We start from the raw sequence: 19467 nt of genomic DNA on the forward strand, positions 1-19467 counted from the left end.
CAACACTGCTGCACTTGGGGAGGAGCCTTGCACCCTGCAATGAGCAATCTCATCCAGGCACCTCAACTTGCCTTCAGAGACACCCGCAAGCATTGCTAACATAGGACTAACTTTACAGCCATGAGGGCTAGTCGTTCAAGAAACTGAAACTAGCACCCTACCCAGGTCAGGTTGCTCACGCAGCCTCGTGCTCTACCATAAGGGGTATGTGTGTGAAAACTGCACCAGGTTTCCCAACTAGGAAACTGAGGCAGTATGGGAACTGCCACCAGGAACCACGGGACCCAGCCCAGCAGTTCAGGCTGCCCTGCCCCAAACTGCTATGGAAGTCTGCATGTAACCTTTCCTGCATTCTAACCCCAGCAAGGACAAAGGGTAGGGGAAGAGACATCGGATCATATGGAGACACTTCATAGCTCCTGGGGTGCTTTATTTAATGTACAAGATTCCCCGTGAGTTCGTGAAGACGCCTGGCCTCTGCTGCCTCCTCCCACTCTGACAAAGTTTGCAAGCGAATGAAAATGGCCAAGGCGGTCAACGACAATCCAAAATGTGATTGCTCCCAGGAAAAAAAAAATCCTCTTTGATCAGGCATGCTCTCTCTCTCTTGCCAAGAACCACCACTCTACGTGGTTATGTCAGCCAGGTTTTAGTGGGGCTGCAACCTTGTCCGTATTAATTTCATCAGCCCCAGCTGCCCTCGAAGTTGCCAACACAATTTTTCTGGCCAATTCCAAGGTCTTAGGGAGGGTGGCAGGGATGATCGTAGACCCGATCCAAAGAGCCTTGCACATGATGGGAGCCAAAATGCTACAGCCACACAGGAGGCCGTGAGAGTCCAGTGATGGGTAGAAAACTCCTCCTGGTGACAGATGGCTTGAAATCTCCCATAAGCAGGCTAACCAAGCAGCTCTTTTGTCTTTGCTGCCAACAGCTTCTCCATTTCGGTTACTGTGTCCTCTGCCATTTGCTGGATCTGCAGGGGGAGAAAAGTGTGTGAATGCAGGCAACTTTTTCAAAAAAATAAAAACATTACGGACATCCAAGGAAGCTGAATGTTGGCAAGTTCAGTAAGGACTCAGCTATACAGCTGCAAATAAAACATTTTGACTGCGTTGTAAAGTGCAACACACAAATGGGACACTAGATGGCGACAGTGAGCTATGGCAAATTCAATATAGTTTTCAAAACTTTTTTTTTAAAAAAAAGCATTTTAGCAGTGTTTTTATGTGTGTAGATTTCACCTAAGTGGTTTTTTTTAAATGCCGCACACAGTTAAAACTATGGAACTCACTCCCACAGGAGCAGTGATAGGCCACCAAGTTGGATGGCTTGAAAAGAGGGCTAGACGAATTCATAGAGGAGAGGTTCTCACAGTGAGAAACAAGCAAACAGGATTCAAGTGCAAAAGAAGAACTCTCCCCTCCTGAGTTCTCCCTGACAGGCTGGCTTTTGATGTGGGAGCAGGTCCAGATGCTTTCCAGGGTTAAATATAATAGTAAATAATAATAATAATGTGGGATGCGGGTGGCGCTGTGGGTAAAACCTCAGTGCCTAGGACTTGCTGATCGCATGGTCGGCGGTTCGAATCCCCGCGGCGGGGTGAGCTCCCGTCGTTTGGTCCCAGCTCCTGCCCACCTAGCAGTTCGAAAGCACGTCAAAGTGCAAGTAGATAAATAGGTACTGCTTTATAGCGGGAAGGTAAACGGCGTTTCCGTGTGCTGCGCTGGTGCTGGCTCACCAGTGCAGTTTCGTCACTCTGGCCACGTGACCCAGAAGTGTCTCCGGACAGCACTGGCCCCCGGCCTCTAGAGTGAGATGGGCGCACAACCCTAGAGTCGGACACGACTGGCCCGTACGGGCAGGGGTACCTTACCTTTTTTAATAATAATAATAATTTAGTACAGTCGTACCTTGGGTTAAGAACTTAATTTGTTCCAGAGGTCCGTTCTTAACCTGAAACTGTTCTTAACCTGAAGCACCACTTTAGCTAATGGGGCCTCCCACTGCTGCTGTGCCACCTCATTCTGAGGTAAAGTTCTTAACCTGAGGTACTATTTCGTTCCAGAGGTCCGTTCTTAACCTGAAATTGTTCATAACCTGAGGTACCACTTTGGCTAATGGGGCCTCTCGCCATCGCCACACGATTTCTGTTCTCATCCTGAGGTAAAGTTCTTAACCCGAGGTACTATTTCTGAATTAGTGGAGTCTGTAACCTGAAGCGTCTGTAACCCAAGGTACTACTGTATTAGAAAATGGCCCATCAACCAACTAGTACCTGTTTCTCTATCAACCGGATGGTATCCTCTGACGAGGAGCTTTTGGCCTTCCTTGTCTGGCTGATGGCCTCGGCGCGAACTCTCCGCAGGGACTCCTTCGCTCTGTTTGTCAGCTGCTTTCCCACAGTGACCAGGTTCTCTCTGTGCTCGCGGGTGACCCTAGCCAAACAGTAAGCAAAGGGTGTCTTTGACCTCAGCTGCTCATGCACTCACAACCTCACCACTGGATTTCTGCGATGTATTCCATGTGCAGCTACCCTCGGGGCTTTCCCGGAGGCTGCATCTGGTACAGAAAATGGCGGCTTGGTGGATTGTGGGGGCAATTCTCATTTATTTGTTTATTAAATTACCATACCGCCCTTCATCTGGGGATCACAGGGTGGTTTGCAATACAAAAACACATTGACATAGTAACAAATGGAAACTATAACACCTCCCCACCCACAGTTTTAAAGGCCATAGATTGTTTAAATAACGAAAAGTCTGGGAGAAGAGGAATGTTTCATCCCACAAGCAGGGAGCCACCACAGAAAAGGCCTGTTCTTGTGTTGACACCCTCCGGAAACTTCTATGCAGGAGGCACACAAAGGACCTCAGATGATAATCACAGGGTCCAGGTTGGTCCTTATGGGGTAAGGCAGTGCTTGAGGCATCACGGTCCTTGCTTGCAGGATTTGCACTGGCTTACAATTTGCTACTAGGCTAAGTTCAAGGTGTTGGTACTAAACATATAAGGACCGGGTTATCTGAGAGACTGCTTACCCCTTATGCACCTAGGACATCACTGCAGTCTCCTTCAAGTTCCAAAGACCTCAGCAGCCAACTCTGCAGTAACTCGGAGCAGGGCTTTTAGTGTGGCTGCCCCTGCCCTGTGGAATCGCGTACCTGTCGCGATGCAACAGGCACCTGCGATGCGCACTTTCAAATCCGCAGCTGGATCAATAGGCCTTTACCATGAGTGTCCTTCTTAATCTAGGGTTTTTGTCTTGTTTTGAATGTATTTGTTGGTTCTGTGTTTTAAATCCTTTCAACTATCTTACGTGTAATCTGCTGTGGGATGGTGGTTTAGAAGGCAATTAATAAATTGCAACGCTAAGATTAAGTGTAATATAAAAAGGAAATGTCAGGAAAACCACTCTCAATAAATGTGTGGGCTAATTGCTACAAGGCTACTGGAGCAGGGGATTAGAAAGGTTTCTGAATGTGTACGCAGATGCAAATCTGGTTGGCCCTGAAAACGGGGTGGGGGGAAAGCCTTGAGTGATAGGGGAAATTGTGCTTAGGAGATAAAGGTTTTATGGGAGAGGTGGAGGGAGACAAGAACGACAGGTGAGGAAGAGCAAGGTATCTCACATGGCAGGTTTTGTGAAGCTGAGGCCCTCCAGATGTTCCGGGCAATTTCTATGCTTCCCTGCACTTGCTGGGGCTGATGGAAGCTGTAGCCCCAAACACATGGAGGGCACTGGCTGCCTTATTTTATTCATTTAAAGCATAAAATGTATACACCACAAGTTTGTTTTAACAACAACAAAAAACAATCCCAGAGCAGCTTACAAGGAAAATAAAACAATAAAATTCTCAGTAAAAACTGCTTAAAACTTTCAAAAGGTGAAACCAACAATGAACTAAAAACTTAAAAACATATGACAGCATTCTACATGTCTGGGAAGGCAGCACTGAAAGGAGCAAAGGCACCTGCTTGGTTTCAATAGGCAAGGAGTTCCACAGTATGTGTGCCACAAGAAAGATATCAATTTCTTTCAACGACTTTGGATGGGTGCTCAGCAAGTTCTAGGAAAAAAAGCCCTGATTACACACTGCAATTGGGGACAGGAAATGGGGCAACAGAGGGAGAAGCGTGGCATGGCGACAAAGGAGGAGATGTGAGAGTAACATTGGAACCTGCCTTCCTTCCTTTTCCGCTCCTCCTGGGTCTCTTCCCTCCTCCTGTGTAATTCAAACCAGGGGATGATCTGGGAGTGTGTTAACAATCAGGCTGCTGTGCACCCAGTCGAAATCCTTAGCAATTAGGAGGATAATAGCAGCCTCCTTCAGGATTGCATGGGGGGGGGGAGTTGAGGGGAGGGGAGAACCGGGCAGGGAGAAGAGAAAGGAAGAAGAGAGCAGGAGGAGTTGCAGAGACCAGAGCAGGATCTTATCGGCCAAAGCAAAAATGCTGATGCTCAGACATTCTCTTCCATGAACGCTTGGCCGCACTAATTTCAGGCTGATCTCTCCTGAGGTTGCCTGCACCAGGGGTGTGGGCAGAGAAGCTGATGGGGGCTCCAGCTGTCCTCACACCCAACCTCAAGCCATGCTGGCTGGTGCTGAGAATAACTAGGAGCCCAGGTCCCTCAGTCCTTGGCTACATGTCTGTGAATTGCTACGGTGAGCTTCCCTGAAGGCCTTCACTGCAGAGCCCAAACCCAAAAGCTGGATTTCCCACCACATGCAGGGATGTGAAGAATGTGTCAATTACTCCTGTGCAGGAAAATACTCAGCCCTGAGCTGACCTGTTCTTCTCACCAAATCCGGCATCCAGCTCTGATGACGCAGGCATGCTTTTGCCCTGAGAAAAGGACATAATTTCTACGTATGTATAAAGCTAAGGCGAGGGGATCCCCCTATGTAAGCCTGTGTAATTTGTAGGGCCGAGGGCTCCACTTTTGTGAGTCCCCCGGGTCCAAGCAAAGTTGCCTTAAACATCACAATGTAGACCAGCATGAAGTAAGCAGCACATAAGCGGCACACAAAACACTACCAAACCATTCTACGTTCTAAATCTTATATTAATAATCCAAAAATTAAGAGAAGAAGGTACAAGATCTACTACAGAAGCCACAAACAGAAAACTCATTCAAAAAGCAAGATTCAGTCTTTAAAGTTCCTTTAGCCAGGCTCCTGTAGATATCAACAACGGTAAGTTTGATCAAATGAAGTGTCGGTGATGTTACATCACAATGGCATTGTTATTGAAAAAATTAATAAGATTAATGTACTCAGGTTAGCCACGGCCATCAAGTACAATGGTTCTACGCAGAGTAGGACTAACACTGTATGATATGCTTAATCTAATACCCAACATTATCCCGTCTGGTCACCTTCTCCAAGGCCATCAAAGACTACCCTCTTGATACTATCCATGGGAAATTTGGAGACTGAAATTTGGACCAGAGCCAAGACCCCTTTGCCCAGCAGTCAGTTTCCAAAGTGGCCAGCTCCAGCATGGCCCTCCTTTGCTATTGCTCATTGATTCTTATTTTTGAGGTAGACTGTTCTGCAAACATAGGTTCCACTAAGTCACTTCTTCATGCAGCACATAGTTGAAACTATAAAACTCTCTCCCATGGGAGGCAGTGATGACTTTAAATGAGGATTACACAAATTAATGGAGGATAAAACTTAGATGGCTCTGCTCTGCCTCCATGGCTGGAGAACTGTAAGAACAGGAGGCTGGGCCCCCTTTGGTCTGATCCAGCAGGGCTATTCTAAGGTCCTTAGTTACTGTCTATCACCCACTAATCTATTGCCCATTAATCAAATCTAATCCTTTAAAAAGACTGCTTTTTGGACTCCGTAAGATTTGGTCTGTAAATAGCACCCATTGCACTGTTCATTCTGCTATGCTCTTGAACAGAACCTAAGTTAAATTACATTGATGATGCTGGAATTATTAAGTGTGTTTCAGAGGGCGGTTTTCTTTTCAGTCTGTAAGTTACTGCCCATCGCCATTCTTGGGTGCTGTTCTAGTTATGCTGTATGAAGCCCAGGGCTCCAATTTGAAAGGGGTGGTGGTACAGAAACCAAATAAATACATAAACAACCAGCTTTTATGGGCAAGTTTTTGGTGAAACTTATGGGACATGGGTGGCGCTATGGGTTAAACCAACAGAGCCTAGGACCTGCCGATCAGAAGGTCGGCGGTTTGAATCCCAGTGATGGACTGAGCTCCCGTTGCTCGGTCCCTGCTCCTGCCCACCTAGCAGTTCGAAAGCACGTCAAAGTGCAAGTAGATAAATAGGTACCTCTCCGGCAGGAAGGTATACGGCGTTTCCGTGCGCTGCTCTGGTTCCCCAGAAGCAGCTTAGTCCTGCTGGCCACATGACCCGGAAGCTGTACACCGGCTCCCTTGGCCAAGAAAGCGAGATAAGCGCTGCAACCCCAGAGTCGGCCACGACTGGACCTAATGGTCAGGGGTCCCTTTACCTTTACCTTTACTTTTGGTGAAACAAGGTGATGGAGTGGGTGGGGAGGAAGAGCATCTCTCCATCATACATTTTCAAACCTCTTCACTGCTGGCATTGGTCAGTTCAGAAGTGAAACCAGCTCAGTGGGCGCCAGCCGTACAAAGAGCTGGGAAAGGACTGCAATGTGTCCTGGACAACAAAGCAAGAGGCGGACTCCCTTGAGGAAGGGGATTCACAGAGACCACCTTGCCCAAAAGTATGCTGAAAACTGGAGCTGGCAGCAATCTCCTTGTCTGGGTGCCGCTGCTGAGAAAGGCCTCTCTCCAATCGCTTGGGCTGCAAGTGTTAGTGTGAGGAAGCCAGAGAACCTCAACGCAGAGGGAGGTTTACATGATAGAAAACACTCCTTCAGCTAATCCCCTCAACTCCATAAAAGAAATCCAGGGTGCAAAGCTACGGTTGCCCAGGAAAGCCAGCCAGCACTATCGCATTCCCCCACTGGGGTCGCCAAATCAAGAGAGACGGCTGTTGTGGTTGCTTACATAGGAACAGGCACGCGAATGATCAGGCCATCTGCTTCCGGGTTCAGGTTCATTCCGCTCTCTCGGATCGCCTTGATAGCTGCAGCTGTGCTCTGCAAAAAACAAAAATGAAAAAACCACCCTGAGATAAAAAAGGCGGAGGGAATTAGCAAATAATTATTACCAAATGCCGGAGCTCTCCATCAATGGAAGCAATCCATCTTGACAGAACATGGAAACATTTAGTTCGCTTACCAGCAAAACCAGGAAGTTACAACAGCGCAAGCCCCTTTGATCAAAACTGGATTGCAAACTGCAGCCCCTCCCTCAGCCCCAGTATTGAGGTATCAGTGAAGTGGCTGTGGGGGGAGGGCAAGGGGGGGGGGTCAGCAGCTAAGGAAGGGAGGAAGAAAACCAAAAGTGGAAAACCAAAACCATTTTGATGGTTTGAGGCAATACAGATTTTTATTTTTTTTAAGGTGAATTCCCAAGGGGATGTTGGTGGAAGGAGACTGTGGACTTTGCAAGACAAAGGCCAAAAGCAGATGAAAGATTCCAGGGTCTGACTCTGCGTGCCAAAGATCTCATGCAGCAGGAGCTTAGAGGCAAGAGTTAAATCATTTTAACTCGTTCCACATTGCAACCATAGGCAAGTGTGAAAATAACGGGGATTAGCACAAGGCCTGTTTTTCACAGCTGTGGATTTTCAGGCAGGATCTGAAAGCTGCCAGCCCCATCAGCAGCCAGAGCTGGGAGGCAGGCAGGGATGAGACAAGGCACACAGCCCCTTTGACAGGCAATGTGGAGGGGGTGGCTTTGGCGTTTCGGGGGGCTATTTTTAAAATACATGCACACACACTGTGCTGTGCCCAGGCAGTCTACATACGGAACTTCAAAATCTGTATTCTGCACCCTGCATAGTTTGTGCAAAGGGAAGAAACCTGTCTAAATTATTATCCTCCCCGCCCCACCAACTTTTAATTGTTTTCATTTATTTTTACAAGCAACAGTCAATACTGAACAGTAATCCACCACCAGGGCTGGGTGATATCTGGTTTTCAACATTGTGATGTCTCACCAGCTAAACATCATGATATACTGATAGCTCCATTCTTGTTTCAGACGTCATGATCTATGTAGAGGCAGTGGCTGGTTTCATGGTTTTTCCTGTATGGTGATTTTTGCATAGCAAACACACACACACACACACACACGATTTGCAATATATTGCCAAGTCAAAAATTATGAAACCGATTTAACAATATGGACTTCAAACAGGTTTTGGATGCTGTATTGATATATTGCCCAACCCTACCCACCAGCAGAAGCACCAATAGTCTATTTAATTACCTTGAACTTCTGAGCCATTTCAGTTTTTAAACAAAGGTATAATTCCACAAGTCGCCAACGGCCTGTGACTGTTCTATTGATGTTGCGAATGTAATAAAATGATGCCAGGCTGACTGAAAAGCAGTGGGATTTTTGGTCTGTTCTACTCTCAGACATGGGTTGTCAGTTTGTTCATTCTCTTTTTAAAAAAGCAACCCACCTCTCCTGCCTGCAAAATTTATTCTGGTTTTGTTAGTCAAGGGAAAAGCAAACATCGTGAAGAGCACTGAAGTCAAACCTGGTCGCTGTAAATCCTGTTCACCCCATATAGCTCCACAGTTTTTGCAGTAACCACCTAGACATCTGAAGCTGCCTTAAGGTAAACTAAAAGGGACCCCTGACCATTAGGTCTAGTTGCGGATGACTCTGGGGTTGCAGCGCTTATCCCGCTTTACTGGCCGAGGGAGCCAGCATGCAGCTTCCGGGTCATGTGGCCAGCATGACTAAGCCGCTTCTGGCAAACCAGAGCAGAGCACGGAAACGCCGTTTACCTTCCCACCAGAGCAGTACCTATTTATCTACTTGCACTTTGACGTGCTTTCGAACTGCTAGGTTGGCAGGAGTAGGGACCGAGCAACGGGAGCTCACCCTGTCGCTGGGGTTTCGAACCGCTGACCTTCTGATCGGCAAGTCCTAGGCTCTGTGGTTTAACCCACAGTGCCACCCGTGTCCCTGAAGCTGCCTTAAAAGGTAAAGGTAAAGGTACCCCTGCCTGTACGGACCAGTCTTGCCAGACTCTAGGGTTGTGCGCTCATCTCACTCTATAGGCCGGGAGCCAGCGCTGTCTGCAGACACTTCCGGGTCACGTGGCCAGCGTGACAAGCTGCATCTGGCGAGCCAGCGCAGCACACAGAACGCCGTTTACCTTCCTGCTGGTAAGCAGTCCCTATTTATCTACTTGCACCCGGGGGTGCTTTCGAACTGCTAGGTTGGCAGGCGCTGGGACCGAACGACGGGAGCGCACCCCGCTGTGGGCATTCGAACCGCCGACCTTGCGATTGGCAAGTCCTAGGCACTGAGGTTTTACCCACAGTGCCACCCGCGTCCCACTGAAGCTGCCTTACGCGGGGTCAAATTGTAGCTCCATCTAGCCCTCTCCTCCAGTCTTTTCCAGCGAGTCTTTGAACTACAACTCGCATCAGCCCCTGCCAGCATTACTCACTCTTGGAGGAAAAAACAGATAAAAAGTCAAAAGAAGGGGAGCTGGGAAGAAATAGGGTCCCTGCTGAATCCACAGCATGTTTTAGGGTCATGGAGGATGGGGGCCTTGACTCCTGCATTGCAGGGGCTGGACTACATGAATCTTTGGGTCCCTTCCCACTCTACAAGCCTATGGTTCTCTGACCCTAGGGAACAGGAATGCTTACAAAATTACAGAGATGCTCCAATGCTGACAAGGCAGTTCACATGCTTTTCATTGTTGTCAAAGCATGGCACTAAAAGAAGGCTCTGCCCACAAGGAGCTTACAACTCTAAATGTCAACAGTGTGGGAAAGGCAAGATGAATAATATCAGCTGTGATGGCCCTTAAGCCTTCATTTCAGCTAAGGGTGAGAACATAGGAAGCTGCCTGATGCTGAATCAGGCCATGGGTCCATCTATCTCAGTACTGTCTACACTGACTGGCAGCAATGGCTCTTCTGGGCTTCAGGCAAGGAACTCTCCCAGTCCTACCTGGGTATGCTGGGATTGTTCCTGGGCCCCTGAGGGGTGTTCAGCTCCTGGGGTCACCTGGTGAATTCATGGCTGCCTTAGTCTAGTCTTCTTTCTGGCTCATGCAGTTCTCAATCACTCCATGAAGAAGTCCATCAAGGGCTGTCCACATACCTCTGGAAAGCTGCTCATGTTGACAAGGATGAGCTGTGGGGATTTCAGGGAGATCTGCCCAAGCTGGCTTAAGGGAAACTTTCCATCCTTGGTTGCAACAGTGATATGGTCCAGAGCCCCTGGAACAAGAGGGACATTCACGCCAAAGCCATGTCAGCATCTGGGTGCTGGTGGAAGCAAAGACAGCATGGAAACAGCCCAAATGTCATGCAGTTCCATGCTTGGGGTGGTCAACCTTTTCCATTGCAAGGGCTGTGTGTTGTGAATGGGTGGGTGGAGAGACAGGCAAAAGGGAGCAGGGCAATTATTTGACTCCTCCCTTTGAACAGCAGGCTGCATTCCCACCATGCGAAAGTCAGGGGGTCTGTACTCTTACACGTACATATACATATACATATACATATACATATACATATACATATACATACACGTCCACCCAGGGAAGCAGGAGGCATCATCACAGTTCTGTCTCCAGAGCTGGAGGTCTCCTGGACTAAGCTATCTAAAACCAAAGGCCAACAAACACAATGTTTCTACGGCCTTTTCAGTGTTTAGCTGCATGGCTTTATGCTTTTGTTGCTGTAAATGGCTTTGATGATTTTTAAACGATAGAGCAGTATGCAAATATATTTATAAATGAACCAACAGTAGCAGAACAGCAGAAAAGTGTGATGAAGGCAACAAAAGCCCAACACTTGTCCAAAAAAGGTCCCTACCCCTGAACTGAGGAGGGGGTTGTTCCTACTGATGGAGACAGTGTTTTCTGACCAGCTTATTTTCACCACCCCATTGTCCAACTACCAGCTCCTTCTCATTTTATTCCATTTTTATATGCAAGGTAGGCTGCTGTTCTTCCCTACCTTGCTAAAAGAGACCAGCGGCTAACTAATTTACACGAATGTCAACGTTTTAACCAATTAACCACTAATTAAATTAATTAATTAAAATGTTAAGTGGATCTAAGGGATGTGTGCAACTAAAGTATTTTCAGAGCAGCCCCACTGAAACGAATGGACGAAAGTAAAGCCATGCTGCTTGACGTCACTGGATCCACACTGTGTACGACTAATGCTAGACAGAACCCTGCCTGCTGAATGACCAGTTATTCACGTTTTATAAAGACAAATGGTCAGGAAACTGACAGCTCTTTTCACTAGCAACAGCCCAACTTCTTTTTAGGCAGGGTGCCACACAGAATGACAACTCAGTATTGCAGTTTCAGACACTTCCCTTCTGGCCCTTTGTTAATCTGCTTTTTTGATTCTTGCTCCAGAATGCTTCCAGCCAGACAAACTTAAGTAAGGAAGGACGGGCAGGGTGTGTATATTTATAAATATGAAGTATATTTATTTACTTCATTTATATACCCCCCCCCTTTTCCCCCAAAGGATCTCAAAGTGGCTTACATGGTGCTCCCCTCCTCATTTAACCCCCACAACAACACTGTCAGGTAAGCTATGCCAAGAAGCAGTGACTGGCACAAAGTCACTTCACAGCCAAGTGAGAGGATTTGAACCCTTGTCTCTCCCAGGTTCTAGTCTGAAACTCCAACCACTGCACCACCACTGGTTCTCTGGAAATGTTTAAATAGAAATGCTGGAACAGAAAAACCAAAACATTAAACTGAGCAGGAAGAGCTACTGTTACAGATAGGTAGCCGTGTTGGTCTGCCATAGTCAAAACAAAATAAAAAAATTCCTTCCAGTAGCACCTTAAAGACCAACTAAATTAGTTATTGGTATGAGCTTTCGTGTGCATGCACACTTCTTGAGGAAGAGCTACTGTTCAAGAGGATTCACGTTAACACAGCCAAAGCAGGATGTGTGACTGCACACGTGTGGCAATTTTTGTGGCAGCTTGTCCAACATTTTACAGTACAATGCTAATGTCTACTCAGAATCAATTCTCCTTTTATTTAGCGCAGGGGTCGGCAACTTAAGGCCCATGGGCCACAAGCGGCCCATGGGGATCATTTAACCAGCCCATGGACCCCTGCCCCCCGCTTGGTCGGCTCCCTTGCGCCGCACTAAACCGGCGCAGAGCAGAGTGGGGACCGCCTTCCATAATGCTGGCCGGCTTCCTGCGGCCAACAGGAAGCTGTGCACGCCTCTTCTGCACCAGAAATAGCTTTTGCACATGTGTGCATGCGCACACACGTTTTGCGGGGCAGGCCACTGTGAACCAGTCCAAGCCACAAAAACTTTGCCGACCCCGATTTAGTGGGACTTGCACTCATGTGAATGTGCACTGGACTGACACTTTGCCCAAGTTTTGTGCTTGCACTCAACTGCTGTCACTAATTTTTTTGTATAATTCAGCCAAGCTCTTCTTATGAAACGGCAACTCCATCAAATCAGTGAGGCGAGGATTGCTCTCGTGGCCTGCAAACATTGGTGCTTACCAATATAAGTTCGTAGGAAGGGGATCCCCGTCCTTCACTATAGAAGAACCCTGTTTTAAGCCAAAGGTGCCAGTCCATCAAATATAAGTATGATCCTCCCCACATCTTGAGGGCAATTTCCAAGATGCTAATTTAGTGGCAATTGCCCCTTTCCTGCCACGCTGGTAGCTGACAATTCTCCTCGTCATCACATCTGCAAATGGTTTGCTTAGATGCTTCTGACATCTCCCACTCTGCAATGACTGCCTGCAGGAAGCTATTAGCAGGAAGGGATGCTTCCTGGTCAAGCTCAGGGCAAGCAAAGCACTTTTGTTAAGAATCGCAAGGCAGCCATCAATTATTGTGTCTGGAGAAGAGCTCTGAGATGTAGGGATGGCAATGTGGGGAAGCTGGGGGCTGCTGCTTCAGAGCAGGTGCTGCAAACCTGCTGGAGTGACTTACCTGGCGAGGTGCGGATGCTCAGGTTTTTGTTGAAATCCTCCTGCAGGGTTTTGACCACAGAACGCATTTTCTCATTCACCTCATCCAAGCCAATGATCTCCTCAACAAGAGAGGTGTTGATGTTCACACGTGCCCCGCCTTTCCCTTTAGCTGGAGAAGCACAAGCAATGCTGTTTATTTATTCAGAGAAGTGGTTCTCAAACTTTTTTCCTCTGGGCCACACTTTCAGAATGAAAATTTGCTTGCACCACACTGAATTTTATATTGGTAAGAAATGCATTGGAAAACAAAAAGAAACAACTCCTAGCAGTGCTTGAGTTATAACACAGAACACAACTACTTTATAAAATGCTCGTGGGACATCCAAGAAGTATAAAACAATGCAGCTACATAAGAACATAAATCATTCCCAAAATATAAATAAGCCTCTTGCATATGTATCTTAAGTGCGTATACAAACTCATAGTGAGGTGTAACTTGGCTTTTGCCAGGTAATCTCATTTATATTAGACAAAGACCAAACAAAATCTTGTCTTCTCATCAATACAAAAAGCCTTTCTTTTTTCTAACCTTTCATACAGTGGTACCTCGGGTTACATACGCTTCAGGTTACAGACTCCGGCGGCACGGCAGCAGCAGGAGGCCCCATTAGCTAAAGTGGTACCTCAGATTAAGAACAGCTTCAGGTTAAGAACGGACCTCCAGAACGAATTAAGGACTTAACCCGAGGTACCACTGTATTTGTCAGCGTTGAAAATCCCTGTTCACAACAATATGTCGTGGAGATGTGTAGAAGAATAGCCAGGGCTCTTTAAGAAAGGTGTGGATAATGACATTGGTTGTATCTCTCCCCCCCCCCCGCCTCCATTTCTGTACCATACCTCAGGTTAAGAACTTAATTCGTTCTGGAGATCCATTCTTAACCTGAAACTGTTCTTAACCTGAAGCACCACTTTAGCTAATGGGGCCTCCTGCTGCTGCACTGCCGCTGCACGATTTCTGTTCTCATCCTGAAACAAAGTTCTTAACCCGAGGTACTATTTCTGGGTTAGCGGAGTATGTAACCTGAAGCGTATGTAACCCAAGGTACCACTATACTATACTATGCTATACTATACTATACTATACTATACTATACTATACTATACTATACTATACCAGAATGTTTAAATGTTTCTTTGATTGTCCTTCAATCTTGCCATCACACTTGCCATCCTCTCCTGCCACACCCTTTGAAAACCACAGATTTAGAGTATTTGCAACCAGTTCTTCAGCCAAAAAAAAAAAAGCAAAGAAAAAAGCCCGAAAGTGGCTTAAATACCATCAGTTAAAACAAGACATTCCCTGCCCCTGCATTCTTACATTCTAAAAAAGATGATAGGGATAGGGAAGTGAGTGGGAGGCAGGAATCTCAGGCACAATTTCTTATAAAGAGCAGCTGACAGAGTTCAGGGGCAGGTGCCCTGTGGAGCTGGGCCTCCAGCAAAGCTGATGAAATGAACCTTCTGCTTCCCATCTCTCCCGCTGAGACAGGCTGACAGAACAGCCAGAGGACACTTGAGGCAGAGGAGGCAGACCTGGTTAGCCCCTACTACTACTATGCGAAGAGTTTCCTAACGGAAGCGCCAGCAGGAGCATAGCTGTGTTTTTATATAGCTCCTGTTCGTTTCATTGGTGCTTGTGCAAGCAAACATTCCTGATGAGTAGCAAACCCTCGGTTGCACAGAATTCTTCAGTCAGCATGAGAAAAGAGTGCACTTAAAGAAAGGGTGGGGTATCTGTGACTCTCTGGGCACTGCTGGAACACCAGTTCCCATCATCTGTGCCCACTGGCTGTTCTGGCTGGGGTGCTGGGAGCCACACACTCTCCACCTCTGGTTCACAAAACACAAGAACTGCCTTGTGAGCTCAGACCAAGCGACCACCTAGTTCAGCTTCCTAACACCGACCAAGCCCTTGCTTGCAAAGTAAGAAGGATGACATAAAAGTAAAGGTAAAGGTACCCCTGCCCGTACGGGCCAGTCTTGACAGACTCTGGGGTTGTGCGCCCATCTCACTTAAGAGGCCAGGGGCCAGCGCTGTCCGGAGACACTTCCGGGTCACGTGGCCAGCGTGACATCGCTGCTCTGGCGAGCCAGAGCCGCACACGGAAACGCCGTTTACCTTCCCGCTGGTAAGCGGTCCCTATTTATCTACTTGCACCCGGAGGTGCTTTCGAACTACTAGGCTGGCAGGCGCTGGGACCGAGCGCACCCCGCCGCAGGGATTCGAACCGCCGACCTTTCGATCGGCAAGTCCTAGGCGCTGAGGCTTTAACCCACAGCGCCACCTGCGTCAAGGATGACATACCAAACCTTAAATAGTCATGGTACCATTTCGATCAGCTGTTAAGATTCTTTGTTAACCTCTCTTCAATCTCTAGGGGCATGGCTTCCTCCAATTTATAAAGCTCTAATAACACTAGAATATGGCAATCTATTATACCCAAAAATGCCGTGGGAAATCAACCTAGAAGTGCAAATTCTAGTGAAAACTGGATGGCTGTTGAAATCAGTTTCTGCAGAAATCAGGGAATCCTCATTAAAACTCCTGCACAAGTGAGGCGACAGTGATGTGGCTATCCTGAATATCTAAGGAAGCCAATCAAGGATGTGCAGTCAAGGGTACATATTTCCATATGTGGTGGTGTAGTGATATCAAACCTTTCTGGAGTGCTGTCTTCAAAGAAATAAGCTTGATATATAGCAAAACAGTTGAAATCCTGCAGTAGCACGACTTGGGCTTACAATCCCATCCTAATTATGACCTCTTAGCCTTTCTATTGACAGCTGTCTATATGGAGGTGGTCAGATGTTGGAAAACTGGCATTGGGCTTAACATCGATACCGTATTTTTCGCCCTATAGGACACACTTTTCCCCCTCCAAAAATGAAGGGGAAATGTGTGCGCGTCCTAAGGGGCGAATGCAGGCTTTCGTTGAAGCCTGGAGAGCGAGGGGGGTCGGTGAGCACCAACCCCTCTCGCTCTCCAGGCTTCAGGAAGCTATCTGCAAGCCTGGGGAGACGCAGCTCTCCCACGGCTAGCAGAGAGCTTGCTGGCACCCAGAATATTGGGGCGCGCTGAGCTCAGCATGCCCCAAGCTTCGGGCTTCGCGCAGCTCTACACTAGCCGTGGGAGAGCTGCGTGACTTTGCGCAGCTCTCCCACGGCTTGTGGATAGCAGCCTGTTCTGGGGGCTGGGGTCAGGGGAAGCTCGGGCTTCCCCCGCCCCAGCCCCGCACCTGGGGGGAAATAATTTTTTTTTCTTTATTCCCCCCTCCCAAAAAAGACTAGGTGCGTCCTATGGGGCGAAAAATACGGTACTTGGTATACCAGAGTATGGTCAACAGCATTGGCTGATAAATGACAAAGTCAAGTGGCAAAGGGCAAACACAATCCCTATTGCTTTTATAACATATGGAAGATATTTATTGAATACATAAATTGTTCAGACTGTGGCAGGAATCCACCCAATACTCTTGGGAAAATGTGGTGTGATCTCTTGGAGTAATCAAATGAAACTTTATTACACAGCATGACAAAAGTCTGTAATTTTATCAGGATATTATTTGTTGTTTACTGTTGTAACAATTGTTTTCCCAAAATGTCTGTTCTTTACCATAAAAGATGAATAAAAACATTATTTACCTGTCTTAGCTATACATTTTTTACAAACTGCACGTGTTTTTCCATGAACATGTCAATATTACAACGTATCTGTTTTTTAATATGTTTTAAGTCCCTTGGAAACTTCTCTGCAAAAAAGCGACAGGCCTAATAAAAAATAACAATAACTGATCAATCAATAACACAACTGCTTCAATCCTGCCACAACTCCCACTGAGTAGTGAGTAGTGGGACCTCCCACCCACTCTCAAGGCACCAGGATGGGGTGACCAGTAGAAAACGCATAACTGGGGAAAGTTCAGGTCCACAGACTCCCTTTCTCACCTTTGGCTTTCTTGGTAGCGAGGTGCCTGGCCTGCACCATCTGAGGGTGGGCCCAGTTATCCAGGCAGCCATGCAGCCAAAGGCCCCTCAGAGGAGCCTGCAGGGATGGCTTTGCAGTCCCCAAAGTGGAGTAACGCAGTAGGGGAGGCAACTGCCAGAGGCATCTCAGAGGCCCAGCCATGATGTCCTGTTGAAAGCTGCCTGGAAAGAACCATTAATTCATAAAAAGGCAAGTAAATAATAAGTGAGGCGGGTTTTCGTTCAGTTACACCATTGTTTAATGAGTGTGCTGGGCTGGTTGCTTTTCTGTGCTGGATATTTCAGAGTTGTTGGGTGTTAAAAATTGTGTTTTTTTTCTGCTGGCATTGTACAGATGCCCCAAGATGAACAACTAGGGACCACTCTGTGGGCAAGGTGGGAGCAAGGAACAAGACATAAATAACCTTGATCCCATCATCCACTATGACCTATCACCTTCCTACAGCTATGTCTCTCCTTCTCCCCTTCCAGTAGCGTACCATGGGAGGCCACTGGGTGGTTGCTCCGGGCACAAAGTTGCAAGGGGCAGAACATTTCAACACCTGGTGCTGCCGCAATACAGCTGCATACTTCCATCAATGGGGTCCACTGAAAACGGTTTCTCCATGTGAACCAGGAAGTGACCTCTCCGGTCAATGAAATGACTGTAATCTCCTGGGTGATGCAGACACCGTGAAGCAGTTAAATGTGCATGCGTACTCTGCCTATTTCCCTTCTACCAACCCCCAACTCTGCATGGCTACAGGCACCAGCAATCCACGCTACGCCACTGCCTCCTTCCCCAAAATCCTCCCATATTATGCGGACAACAAAAGTCCACCAACAAAATCTACCACAACCACTTATCCCAGATGGCATCTGACAGAAATGAGAACAGTGTTACTCAAGTCCACAGAAGCCACCTGGCCACTGTCACACTAGAGCACACCTGCTCTCTGCCATGTCTCACACCCACCAGGGGCCAGCCTCCTGCCAGTTACAGACTCTCACTCTGAAGGTATCTGAAGACATTTTCATATGAAACAGTTCACACATGCACTTTAGGCACTACACACTATCCAATCTCCTGCAGAATTGGGGTTGAGGTGAATAGAATGGCTCAGCTGCGCAGGGATAGCCTGCTCACTGGGGCAAGATAGTTTCAGCATAATACACTTGGGCCCAACTGCACTGGGTACCAATTAGTCTCCAGGTCCAATTCAAAGTGCTGGTTTTAGTCTATAAAGCCTTAAATAGCTCAGGAATGCAATATCTCAAAGACCTGCAACGGACTGCAATATCTCAATATCTCTCTCCATATAAATGGACCCAGACCCTGCAATCATAATCTGAGGCCCTTCTTCGTGTGCTCCCTCCATGAGAGGTCCAGAGGGGGGAAACACGAGAACAGGCCTTCTCTGCAGTCGCTCCCCATTTGTGGAATGCTCTCCTCAGGGAGACTCACCTGGCACCTTCATTATACATCTTTTGGTGCCAGGCGAAGGTGTTTCTCTGCAACCAGGCCTTGGACTGATTAACATTCCATATCCTTTTAAATGTGTCTCTGTGTGTGAGAGGGGATTGTTGGTTTGTTCTTGTACTTGTTTTTATCACGTACTTTCTGGTTTTATTTTGTATTTTGTATCTTATTACTGTGAGATACTGTGAGACGGGCAGTATGCTAATTTAATAAATAATAACATAATAATAATAATAATAATAATAATAATAATAATAATAGGAGGGAATAATAAGAGCCCTTGTGGCTCCAAAAGGGATGAGGTCCTTTGGAGTCACCCCTTCTGTGGTGATCGTGGCAGTGATGGGCTTTTATGACCCTGACATAGCCAGGAGCATAGCTGTCAACCTTCCCTTTTTTTGGCGGGAAATTCCCTTATTCCAGCGCTGTTTCCCGCTGCTATCCCGGATTGTTAGCTATCCCGTAGACTGTCCCCAGGACAGGTGAGGCTTCTGGTCCCTTATTTTTGAGGCTGCTGATCCCTTATTTTCAAATCTGAAAGTTGACAGCTATGGCCAGGAGCTATGAGTCAGTCAAGGGTCCCAATCCCAAGGTCCCACCTCCATAGGAGAACCCCAACCCCTGCCCTCCTAAGCCCCGCCTCCCCAAACAAGCCCCGCCCACCAGCACCGCCCTTCCAGCAAGCCCCGCCCTCACATACCGCAAACAGAAACCCCGCCCCCTTTCTTAGTCAGTATACGATGTCAGCCAAGCCCTGCCCCTTCCCGCAGGCTCCGCCCGCCGCCGCCGCCGTCCCCGCTTTCGGCGCATTCCCTTCGGACCGCCTCCCTTTCCCAAGCCTACGCTTCGCTCCTCCGCCGCCGCTCCGCCAACCCGCCAGTCTCCCCGTCGGAGGTGTGGATGGAAGTGAGAGGCAACGCCGGCGCGGGTCGATG

At 47.6% G+C, this 19467-nt stretch overlaps 1 protein-coding gene across 1 annotated transcript; it reads right to left on the reverse strand.

The window, feature by feature from the left end:
* Positions 1-407: 407 nt before the first annotated feature.
* Positions 408-19454, reverse strand: MRRF (mitochondrial ribosome recycling factor). The gene is made up of 7 exons (XM_079962255.1): positions 19376-19454; positions 17035-17231; positions 13046-13195; positions 10204-10322; positions 7009-7100; positions 2279-2438; positions 408-976 (listed from the first exon to the last, which is right to left on the reverse strand). Exons 2-7 carry the CDS (start codon positions 17213-17215, stop codon positions 899-901), a joined length of 780 nt encoding a protein of 259 aa, XP_079818381.1. The 5' UTR covers positions 17216-17231; positions 19376-19454; the 3' UTR covers positions 408-898.
* Between the last annotated feature and the right edge of the window lie 13 nt (positions 19455-19467).

This window comes from Podarcis cretensis (genome assembly GCF_951804945.1).
Source record: "Podarcis cretensis genome assembly, chromosome: Z".
Taxonomy (NCBI): Eukaryota; Metazoa; Chordata; class Lepidosauria; order Squamata; family Lacertidae; genus Podarcis; species Podarcis cretensis.

Bases quoted from the DNA above. Each gene is read 5' to 3' on its own strand.
- MRRF (XM_079962255.1), bottom strand. From the start codon at position 17,215: ATGGCTGGGCCTCTGAGATGCCTCTGGCAGTTGCCTCCCCTACTGCGT. The intron at 7,101-10,203 runs GTATGTGGACAG...TGTTTTTTGCAG, and splicing joins ACATGAGCAGCTTTCCAGAG to AGCACAGCTGCAGCTATCAA. The intron at 977-2,278 runs GTACTAGTTGGT...CTCCCCCTGCAG, and splicing joins TCCGGTTGATAGAGAAACAG to ATCCAGCAAATGGCAGAGGA.